This window comes from Moschus berezovskii, chromosome 7 (genome assembly GCF_049115385.1).
Source record: "Moschus berezovskii isolate FMDL1 chromosome 7, NW_MosBer_1.0, whole genome shotgun sequence".
NCBI classification, from domain to species: domain Eukaryota; kingdom Metazoa; phylum Chordata; class Mammalia; order Artiodactyla; family Moschidae; genus Moschus; species Moschus berezovskii.
In genome coordinates this window covers 81,503,367-81,515,051 of record NC_142466.1, presented here as the reverse complement: position 1 = coordinate 81,515,051, position 11,685 = coordinate 81,503,367, and the positions used below count along the sequence as shown (strand labels likewise).

Genomic DNA, 11,685 nt, shown 5'->3' with positions numbered 1-11,685 from the left:
TGGATGGCATCACCGACTCTGTGGACATGAGTTTGAGTGAACTCCAGGAGTTGGTGATGGACAGGGAGGCCTGGCATGCTGTGATTCATGGGGTCACGGAGAGTCAGACACAACTGAGCGACTGAACTGAACTGAAACAGACACCAAGACAAGATTAATCATGCAAAAGATATAAGGGGAAAATTCCTATGAAGGACAAAAGGGAAAGTTGGAGAAAGAGAGCCTATGATCTAAGTCATAATCCTGTGAAAAAGAGAGGAAGGAAGAAGTACTGGGAAAGAAATATATCAGACTGTTGCACAGTTAAAAGAAAGTTTTGGCCAGCCAATGAGGAGCACATGAGACAAAGTCCCCCATTCAGGAAATCCCAGGTCTTATAGTAACAGGCCTGCATTAGAACCTCTTCCATGCTTAGCCATTGGTAGGGAGTAGCCCTTAGGAAGTGTAGCATGAGCACAGGGATGGATCCAGAAGGACTAAATGTGGGGCTGTCAGTCAATTATGCATCAGGAGATCTTGATAGCACATTTTCACGGCTGCCATAATATGTAAAGAGTACTTACAAACCAATAAGACAAAAAGGGGAAACACCACTATAAAAATGACCAGTGGACATTATACCTAATTACCCATCAGCCACTTAAAATTATTTTCCCTTCTCTATGTTCCTCTCTGCATTCCAATGGATGGAAGAATCTCTGCCAGCCAGATTTAGGCTTATAGTCTACCAATGAGAAGAATTCCTGTGGAAGTTCTGAAAGGAAAAGAAAAGCAGAAGTCATTGTGCACTGTGTACCACTGTTGCATAGGAATGAAGGCTTCAGCCCACAGCACATGTGAAGATTTGCCAGGAGATTTTTTTTTCTGGATATGCTGCACATTATTGATGCTTGAGGCAGCTGAATGCACTATTGTGATGTCCTGATATTCCTGTACTTACAGATTTCCTGTAAGCAAATAGCAGTTTTCCCTGATCTGTTTTCCAATCTTTCTTAACTGTCTCCAGAGTGAAAAAGTGAAAGTGAGTTTCATCCTGGTCTCACAGGAGGGCAGGAACAGACCTTTACCACTTCACAGCCTACTCTGACCTCATTGCACCTTCTCATGGATCTCACTGAACATCTTCTGGGGCATCCATGTCAACCATTCTTTAAGGAGATGAATAGTTTCCTATTAGCCAGTCTGTGATTAGCTACGGAAAGATTGGTTCTGAGAGTTAGTTTAGCAAATGTTGATGTTCACAGGTTTAGAAGCAGATTTGAAAGACCTACCTGGCACCATCTGGGGGCCAGGCTGGAAATAAAGAGCTGGCACGGGTTACTTGGTTGAGGGGGCTGGGATTGTGAGTATGCTTGTTAGTTAGGGATGGGAGATTGAGAGTTCCAAAGTCTTTGTACATTTTGACCCTGCAGAGTTGAGCAATTTTTACTTGCTCTTCATGATTAGACTATATCCTTATCTACCATGGAACAGATCTTACCAGAAAGCTTGCATTCATGCTAAAAGGTTAATGGATAAGAAACTAAACAGTAATATAGTCCTCTGGTGGGTGGGATTTCTGAAGAACAGACATTGTATACATATTGGATGATAAGATGTAGGAGTCTCAGGGAACTGATACAGCCTTTCCAAGCCCGGGGACTATATCTCAGAGAGCAAGTGACTTAAGGATGAGAGCAAACCCAGATTTCCTGTCTCCTCTCATGTCTGCTTCTCCTTCAACATAGAATTCAGTTTATGAATGAAAAAGCCATTTGTGTATTATTTTTAAAATAACATTAAAGTCAAGTCAAAAAGTTAATCAAATAGTATTAAAGTCTAATCAAACGTGATAAGTGTCAGTTGTTGTTTGTTGTTGTTCAGTCTCTAAGTTGTGTCCAACTCTGCGACCTCATGGACTTTTAGCCCGCCAGGCTCCTCTGTCCATGGGATTCTCCAGGCAAGAATAATGGAGTGGGCTGCCGTTTCCTTCTCCAGATAAGTGTCGGTACCACCCCTATAGATGTGGGGGTAGATTGGCATTGTTTTTAAGAAAGAGGTCATCTATACATTAGGTCTTGGATGAAGCAAAAAAAATCCCTTCTCTCTGCTTCCTCCTCCCCTGATCTTCCTAAGAGCATTTCTATGAGATATTTTGAGGTATATTGCTATGATAAAAAGTCATCCAAACATTTCCCTTGAAAAGGTAATAATAAACTTCTGTAAAAGGGAGGGAATTCAAGTACTTACCTCTCTGTTACCAGATTTAACAGAACCTACTATATTTTACAAACAGAGTGTTTTGTCTGAATCAATAAAAATGAAAGGAGGGGACTTAGGAGATGGGAATCAAGAATGCAGAAAATTCTGGCATTTTCCCAATATTCCAAAACACAGATGACTTTATTCAACTGTAAGGTAAAAAGCACATGGGATTTATTAGAAAAAAAAGTAAATAAAACTGGCAATGTCAACTATTCAAACTCTAATCATTCATCCATTAAGAAAATTAAAGAGAAGTAATACTCTTTTGTGTGGGAGGTGGGGTGGGGGCTGGGGGGTGGCACCCTTCCCAGCTGACACCAGTGGTAAAGAATCCGCCTGCCCAAGAGACACAAGAGACACGGATTTGATTCCTGAGTCAGGAAGATCCCCTGGAGGAGGAAATAGCAACCCACTTCAGCACTCTTGCCTGGGAAATCCTATGTACAGAGTAGCCTGTCAGGCTACAGTCCATGGAGTCACAGAAGAGTCAGACACCACTTAGTGACTAGACAACAGCACTCTTTTAAAGGATATATTTTCTTATGGAAACTGGAAAATAATAAATAGCACTTTAAAAACACTAAGCTGTGTAAGAAACTGCAGTGGAACCAACATGCTTTCTTAATCCACTTGTCTGCAGAAATGAGAAATGAATCATATTTCAAAAGGTTTAGATATGCTCGCTTTATTCTTCTGGAATTATAATTTTATTACAATCAGATTTATTGAATTTTTCTGATTTTACGTTCTTCTTAAAACATCTGCAAATAATATAATTCACCTGCATATTTGGCATAATACGCTTCTTTTCGATTTTAACAGAACCTAGTCCAAGCGTTAATTGAATCAAGCTGTTCAAAAGTAAATCTACTGGGCATTTCTTTGAACACATCATACGCACTGTAATACTTGTCTGGCAAATGTCTATTTTTCTTTATTTTTAAAATCAGATCATATAAAGAAGTTATTTACTACAAATTAAAAAATTCCTTCTCCCCGCTTCCTCCTCCCCTCTCACACACTTTCTTAAAGTAAAGCGAGAACCTAATTCACTCAAGGCAAAAGGCACGAATTAAAATAAAAAACAAAATCTAGTGGACGCACAGGGCCTATTACCGCCGAGTAATACGGTAACAGCAGGAGATTACGGTACTAGCCGGGGCTACTGACTGTGTTACGTCAGCGAGAGCCGCAAAGTTCCTTGCCAGTCTTTGCTGATGTAGGGGAGCTGAATATTAAAAGGGCGAAGGTGGAGTTATTGCTTGACTGTATTTTTTTTTTTCTTCTTCTTCTGTTTTCTTTATTGTTAAAATCTCCAGGTAAAGCGTCTGTGAGCCAGGATCTGAAAGACGTTTCTGGTAGAGGGGTGAGTCAGCGGGTGCAAAACGACCTGGAACTGTTTGGTGGGAGAGACGGTCCCCTCTCCCCGCAGGGAGGAGGCGGCGGAGTTGCTCCGGGGACCGCGGACCGCTCCACTTCTCGCGGAGCGCGCGCGCCAGTGGCTCTGCATCCGCGCTCCAGGTGAGTGCGCTGCAGGGCTGGCGGGTGAGGGCAAACCTCCCCGGGCCTCCAGGCGAGACCCTACTCCCACTTTCCCCAAGCTCCTGCTCCGTCTTTCACCTCGCTTCCCCACCCCACCGCGTTTCCCTCCTGTATTCTGGGAACTTATCTGCTAGTTAACAAGTGTGTTTTTAACAGCGTATTTATCGCTCCGCGGTAAGGGGAAACGGGTTTCTGCAGTTGCTTGCGTTCTCTTATCACCTGTGAGCTCTAGAACTTGGGATTTTCACAGAAGCCTTTGCTGAGGGAATCCCGCCTCGGGGCCCAGCCGCAAGGTGGGTCCCCATTCTCCCGCATTCCCACCGGAGTCCCTGTGGTCGGCTCGCAGCTATGGAAATCTACCTTTCTTACGCAGACGGTGGCCCCCAGCTCGGAAAATAAATACCAGGCGTCCCCTGGCCGCCGGCTCGCGGACTTGATTTTTACGCCTACAAAAGCCGCAGTAACTGCCGCCCGCAAAGCCCCTTAGGCTTAGCGATGCTCCCTGCTCCAACTCCTCCCCGGAACCCCCAGGGCCCTCCTGGGCGTGGCTAGAGGCTCGAGTCCTCCGGGACCCCTGATCCTGTGGCTTGGAAAGGACTCTCGGACCTGAGAGTCGGGTTCAGCCCTCTTTGGGTCCCGAGGGCTTTGCTCTGGACCCGGCTTTCAGGCCAGCTTGACTGGTCGACAGACCGGCGCGCTCCGCACACTCAAGTGTGAATTCCTCTGGCGTGAGCGTGCGCGTGGCACTGCCTCTGCGGTCCCCGGGTCTCGGCGACTCCCTCTCCCAGGCCGCCCCCTCCAGGTGACTGCGAAGCAACCTGTGCAAGTGGCCACCGGGTAGATCCTCCGGGTTTCCACCAGCTTGGCTCGGCGCGGCATACCCTTCAGCCTCAAATCGCGCCACTCGGGCTAGATTTTAATTTCAGGCTAGATTTAAATTAATTTAATTTCAGATTTTAATGTCAGGCCGGCCGTGCTGGAGCTTGGGGTGTGTTTGCCTCGGTCCTTGAACACCGCCAGAGGCCGCGAGGAGGAGCGCGCCAGGGCAGGTGCCCAGCTGCTGAACACGGCTCGCGGTCCCCTCCCGCGCGCTGGGCTGCGTCAGGACGGGTCGCTTCGGGATCTCAGAGTCGGCGGGGCTCTCGGCCGGGTCAGACCCCGCGTCTAGCACGGCCTCGCTCCCCGGGGCGGCTGACTTACACTCTGCATATCTTTGCGCTCTTTCAGGACAACGCTGTTAAACTACGCTCCGCAGCCATCTCGCTCTTGGTGAACATTTCACATCCGCGTTTCCCCTCGGCTCTGCGATCTATCATGAATCCAGCCACACCGAGTCTAACTGAGGGTGGGGAGAAGCGCCCAGATGCCAATGGTCCCCGCCTTTGAGAGTCGACGGCAGACCAGCACTTGCTTGTGGTTTGTGGGGGGAGACTGGAGTTTTGAATTCCAGTTATGTGCAGAATGCTCAAGCTTCTCACCCGGACGGAGCGGACAGTGCAGGAAGGGGGACTCGCATAATTCTGGGATTGCATTTTGCGTCGCATCTCCCTGAGCTCCGTGCTAAGGCTCGGATAGGGAGGGAGCCGGGGCCCCAGGCCAGCGCTGCGGGTGGAGAGGGTCGGCTGGCAGCTCCACGCGCCCCTGGCCATGTCGCCTGTAAAGCCCTACCCCTTTGCATGGCCTACTGAGAGTTTCCCGGGCTGGCCGAGGTTGCTTCCTCCCTGCACGTTCTCTCTTACCCCAAGACAACCCCAGCAGATGAGGCTCCTGGGAGCTGAGAGCTTTTGACTCCACGCTCCCTCGCTCCCCTCCTCCGCGCCCGCCAAGGGGTGGCCCTCAAGAGCCGGACTTTGCCGGCCCCGGCCCCGGGGGGCTGGGACCATGGTGTTTCTCTCCGGAAATGCCTCCGACAGCTCCAACTGCACCCACCCGCCGCCACCGGTGAACATTTCCAAGGCCATTCTGCTCGGGGTGATCTTGGGGGGCCTCATCCTTTTCGGGGTGCTGGGGAACATCCTCGTGATCCTTTCTGTGGCCTGCCACCGGCACCTGCACTCGGTCACACACTACTACATCGTCAACTTGGCGGTGGCCGACCTTCTCCTCACTTCCACGGTGCTGCCCTTCTCCGCTATCTTCGAGATCTTGGGCTACTGGGCCTTCGGCAGGGTCTTCTGCAATGTCTGGGCGGCTGTGGACGTCCTGTGCTGCACGGCTTCCATCATGGGACTCTGCATCATCTCCATCGACCGATACATCGGCGTGAGCTATCCTCTGCGTTACCCCACCATCGTCACCCAGAAGAGGGGCCTCATGGCCCTGCTCTGCGTCTGGGCGCTCTCTTTGGTCATCTCCATCGGGCCCCTCTTCGGCTGGAGGCAGCCGGCCCCGGAGGACGAGACCATCTGCCAGATCAACGAGGAGCCGGGCTATGTGCTCTTCTCGGCTCTGGGCTCCTTCTACGTGCCTCTGACCATCATCCTGGTCATGTACTGCCGGGTCTACGTGGTGGCCAAGAGGGAGAGCCGGGGCCTCAAGTCGGGCCTCAAGACCGACAAGTCAGACTCGGAGCAGGTGACGCTCCGCATCCATCGCAAAAACGCCCCGGTAGGAGGCAGCGGGGTGACCAGCGCCAAGAACAAGACGCACTTCTCCGTGAGGCTGCTCAAATTTTCCCGCGAGAAGAAAGCGGCCAAAACGCTGGGCATCGTGGTCGGCTGCTTCGTCCTCTGCTGGCTGCCTTTTTTCTTAGTGATGCCCATTGGTAAGTCTTTACATCAGCTCTTCCCCTTTCTGCTATCCTAGACTCACAGTCATGGGTGGACGAGAAAGGATCTGCATTTCAAACGACAAAGCTATGAGGGCAGTTAGGAAAGACTTCCCTGTAGAAAAGTAAATTTTCATTCCCTTTCTGCTCCAATCTCACTTGTATTCAGTCCTAGGGCACTTTTTCCGACTACTGCAAAGTGTTTTCCCACAGATGCAGTTTAATTGTACTTCTTAATAAGAACATCAGCTTGTATTAATGCTGTGTTTAACTTAAAAACATCCATCCTTGGATTTCAAGTCTCTGAGTCTCCTCCATCAGGCACTTGCTGCTGCTGCTGCTGCTGCTAAGTCGCTTCAGTCGTGTCTGACTCTGATGGCAGCCGACCAGGCTCCGCCATCCCTGGGATTCTCCAGGCAAGAACACTGGAGTGGGTTGCCATTTCCTTCTCCAATGTGTGAAACTGAAAAGTGAAAGTGAGGTCGCTCAGCCGTGTCCAACTAGTAGCGACCCCATGGACTGCAAGCTCCTCTGTCCATGCGATTTTCTAGACAAGAGTACTGGAGTGGCTTGCCATTGCCGGCAGGGGCAATGGAATGTCACTTTCACCTCTACTTCTGTGGACTGCAAATTCTCTTGGCCTAAAAATAAGCATGATGCTTATCCTGAACAAACTTGTGCAATTTGATTATTAGATTAGATTATTCCTAAGGGTTAGTGAAAATGGTCTGCTTATGTTCTATATCTGTGTTCATTTTGTTTTCTGGATTCTGTGTGGAAGAAACTATAATGAGCTACTGGCAAGAAAAAAGTATATCTCCAAAACAGTTTAACCTTTAAAGAATTCAACATCCTGTTTCCAATAAGTAAATACATTCCCCTTTACTTTACTACTAAGTATTAAAGCAAACAGTAATGTTACAGATCCAATTTTCACAAATGCTGAATGAGCTGTTGTCAAAACTAATTAGTTTATTATCAGTGTCAGCAAGCTGATGCACTTGGATTCATCATTTACCTCTGGAAGGCCTTCCTGACAACCCAGAATGGTTGTTTACTATTTTTAGTTTGTGAGCTGGAGTGTAGCTCGAGCTCACAAATTGGTTGGTTATCCACTAGCTCAAGCAAACAAAAAATTACAATAAAAAGTCATAAAAGTCTTTCTGTACTTTAGGGTCAATTTATATGGCGTGTACTGAAAGTCCTTTTATTGGCAACACTGTGTGGTCATTGCAGCTATTATTTTTTGAGGGCTAACTATGTTTCAGACATTGACAATTTGATATCATTAGTCCTCTCAATAACTAAGTGAGGTATATGTTATTATCCCAAAATCACAAGTCAGGGGAAGGAATTCTTCAGGTTCTAAAGCTTTGCTGTCTACTGTCATAACCACTAGCCCCATGTGTCTATTGAATGTAAGTTAAAATTAAAGAAAATTAGTATTCAGTTGCTTAGTCCCACTGGACCATTTCAGGTGTTCAGTAGCCACAAGTGGCCAGCGGCTACTGCTCTGAACAGCAGAGATATAGAGTATTTCCATCATTGCAGAAATTTCTACCCAACACGGCTGCTTGAGAGGCCCTTCCAAGTCCACTCCCTGGCCTTTCATCATTATTGCATTCTCTGCTTCTAGAGTGACATCACAGCTTTGCTTGTATTTATACAACCTTCTTTACCTGAGCCACTGCCTCCTTTCCTATCGTCTGCATCCCATCCCTTCCTCTTGAAGTTTGAACATTTAGTTATGCATCTGTTCACCTGTCAAGTACTGTATTTATTAAGCACTTGTTCTACACTTAGGGTGAACAAGGCAGAAAAGTCCTTGCACTGACATATTTGCAATCTTTGGGGGAAAATAGACAAAAACAAGCAAATATACCTTTTAAAGTCAAGGATTAACAAGCACTATTTTAAGAGTAAACAGGATAATAAGATAGAGACTGGGATGACAAGGTGGTGAGTGGCATGGAAAGTCCTCTCTGAAGTGGTGATGTTTGAGCAGAGACCTGACTGAGGTGAGGAACAAGCTTTACAAAGTCTGGGAAGAAGACTTTTCTGGGCAGAGGGAATAGCCAGTGCAGAGCTGGCAAGGAACCTGACCTGTCTTTTATGCCAAAGTAAAATTTGCATATTATTCTAATTGTGATGGGAAGTCATCCAATCAGAGGGGCTTTAGCAGGTTAGTGGCTGGTCTTATATTTTTAAAGGATGGTTCTGGCTGCTGGGAGGAGTGAGGGCTGTTTCCCAGATAAGAGTTGAAACAGGGAGACCACTTAGGAGACTATTAGAGACATCAAGGGGGGAAAGGTGGGGAAGCCCTATACTAAGGTAAGACAGGTGGGCGTGGTTCAAAGTGATCCCAGTTCAATTCAGTTGCTCAGTCATGTCCGACTCTTTTCAACCCCATGAACCATAGCACGCCAGGCCTCCCTGTCCATTACCAACTTCCAAACTCATGTCCATTGAGTCAATGATGCCATCCAGCCATCTCATCCTCTGTCATCCCCTTCTCCTGCCCTCAATCTTTCCCAGCATCAGGGTCTTTTCCAGTGAGTCAGCTCTTCGCATCAGGTGGCCAAAGTATTGGAGTTTCAGCTTTAGCATCAGTCCTTCCAATGAACACCCAGGACTGATCTCCTCTAGAATGGACTGGTTGGATCTCCTTGCAGTCCAAGGGACTCTCCTTCTCCAACACCACAGTTCAAAAGCATCAATTCTTCAGTGCTCAGCTTTCTTTATAGTCCAACTCTCACATCCATACATGACTATTGGAAAAACCGTAGCCTTGACTAGACGGAATTTGTTGACAAAGTAATGTCTCTGCTTTGTAATATGCTATCTAGGTTGGTCATAACTTTCCTTCCAAGGAGTAAGCATCTTTTAATTTCATGGCTACAGTCACCATCTGAAGCCATGAAATTTTGGAGCTCGAAAAAATAAAGTCAGCCACTGTTTCCACTGTTTCCCCATCTATTTGCCATGAAGTGATGGGACCGGATGCCAGGATCTTAGTTTTCTGAATGTTGAGCTTTAAGCCAACTTTTTCACTCTCCTCTTTCATCAAGAGGCTCTTTAGTTCTTCTTTACTTTCTGCCATAAGGGTAGTGTCATCTGCATATCTGAGGTTATTGATATTTTCCCCAGCAATCTTGATTCCAGCTTGTGCTTCTTCCAGCCCAGGGTTTCTCACGATGTACTCTGCATGTAAGTTAAATAAGCAGGGTGACAATATACAGCCTTGATGTACTCCCATTAGGCACTTATTTCAGAGATAGAACTGACAAGTTTGGACATAGAATATGAAGAAAAAAGAGGAGTAGAGACAACTTCTGGGTTTGGGGCCCTAACAACTGGGTAAATAGTAGTATTTCCTGAGATTGGAGAAACTAAAGATTGATGGGGTGGTAAGGGGCTGGCAGGAATGTGAAGTGCAAGTGCTTATTTTATACGGTCCATGCTGAGAAGTGTCTATTAGATGCGTAAGTAGATATGTCAAGTAGGCAGTTACATGCATGTATTTGGAGCTAAGAGGGGAAGCTATTTATGTTTATCCAAGTTTATGATATAAACTTGGGACACATCAACATATTTCCACAGAAATGGAAGGATATGCAAGTGAGAAAGTGTGGAGAGAAAAGATAGATGAAGACTGAGCCTTGGATCCTGATATTTGAGGGTCAGGAAAAGGAAGATAAATGATCAGCAAAAGAAGCTGAGAAGGAGTGGCCAGGGAGGTAGAAGAAGGTGGTGTCCCAGAAACTGAATGGAGATGTTTCATGAAGGCAGGAGTCATCAGCTGTCACATGCAGTTGCTGGACCAAGTCAGAGGAGGACTGGGAATCCACTTTGGACTTGCCTTGTAGAGGTCTTTGGTGATATGAGGAAGTCCTGAAGGAAATGGCAACCCACTCCAGTATTCTTGCCTGGAGAATCCCATGGACAGAGGAGCCTGGTGGGCTATAGTCCATTGGGTCACAAAGGGTCAGACACAACTGAGCAGCTAACACTTTCTTTGAGGACAGTAGTTTCAGTGGAGTGATGGAGATGAAAGCCTGATTGTGTACTCTTTTGAGAGGCTGAAAGGTGAAGTGGAAGGGTTTTGCTAGACTGTGGAACAGGGAAAGGCAGTGTAGCTATAAGGATCTAGAGAAAATTTTCAAAGGTGGAAGATAGGATATCATGTTTATTTTCTGATGGAAATGATGGCATAGGGAGATCCTAATGGTACAGGCAAGGGAGGAGACAAGAGGGTTTGAAAATGATGGGGAAGCCAGAGTGTATGAGCACAGAGGCAGTAGGTAAGGAGGGGAAAGGTCAAGATCACTTCCAAATACATGCATGTTCTCCATGAAATAAGACTCATGGTCATCTCAAAATTGGTGAAATTTATGTATTTTTAAAACTAAACTGATTTTAATTTCATAATGACTAAGAGAATAGAAAACATTCGTTTTTAAGAAGCAAATGTTCCTACCAAGCCAAAAGCATCATTGTAAGAGTCAAATTTTAGATGTAGATAATGCTGATGGCTTCAGCCTGACTTTATACATCAGGAGCAAATTGTAGTCAGATAAAAGTACACATCAGCTTAATATCTCTTTCTTTGGGTTCCCTTCTGTATAATTCTGCTCATCATTAAAAAGAAATGAACCAAATATCTAAGTGTTTATGAAAATGTCCTGTGGTATCTCTATTCCCTATTTTCAATAAATCGAGTTGGAAAGAAAAAAAATAATTAAGATCATCAACTAAGAGTGAGGAAGGAATAGGAAGTGAGAGTAGTTTGAGGAGTAAAAGAAAATGTGAAAGATCAGTCTTTGAGGTGAGAGAGTAAATAGATTATGGAAATTTTCTAGAGTCACCAGGAGGTCCTGAGGACATGTTTGAGACTTAAGGTCATATATTTAAAGGAAGACCAATCAAGAAAGATGAATGCTGGTCTCTCACAGCTAAGAGGCTGGGCATGACAGGGAGTGTTGCTGATGACTGATTATATCTAGGGGCCAAAGTAAAGAAGGGGAGACTGTGAAGGAAAATAGGCTAGATCAGATTATGCTGTTTGAGTGCTCAGTCACTCAGTTGTGTCTGACTCTTTGTGACCCCATAGACTGGGGCCCATTAGGCTCCTC

The 11,685-nt window shown here is 46.3% G+C and overlaps 1 protein-coding gene across 2 annotated transcripts in view; it reads left to right on the top strand.

Annotated features, from left to right (window-relative positions):
- Positions 1-3,333: 3,333 nt before the first annotated feature.
- The window catches only part of ADRA1A (adrenoceptor alpha 1A), a 120,882-nt gene continuing 112,530 nt past the window's right edge, over positions 3,334-11,685 (top strand). Inside the window, exons 1-2 of one of the 2 annotated variants that reach the window (XM_088838051.1) lie at positions 3,334-3,765; positions 5,014-6,550. In XM_088838051.1, coding sequence (XP_088694177.1) covers positions 5,668-6,550 — 883 coding nt within the window. In that variant the 5' untranslated portion in view covers positions 3,334-3,765; positions 5,014-5,667. The remainder of the gene's footprint in view (positions 3,766-5,013; positions 6,551-11,685) is intronic. The other variant, XM_055427262.2, reaches the window with a different exon arrangement.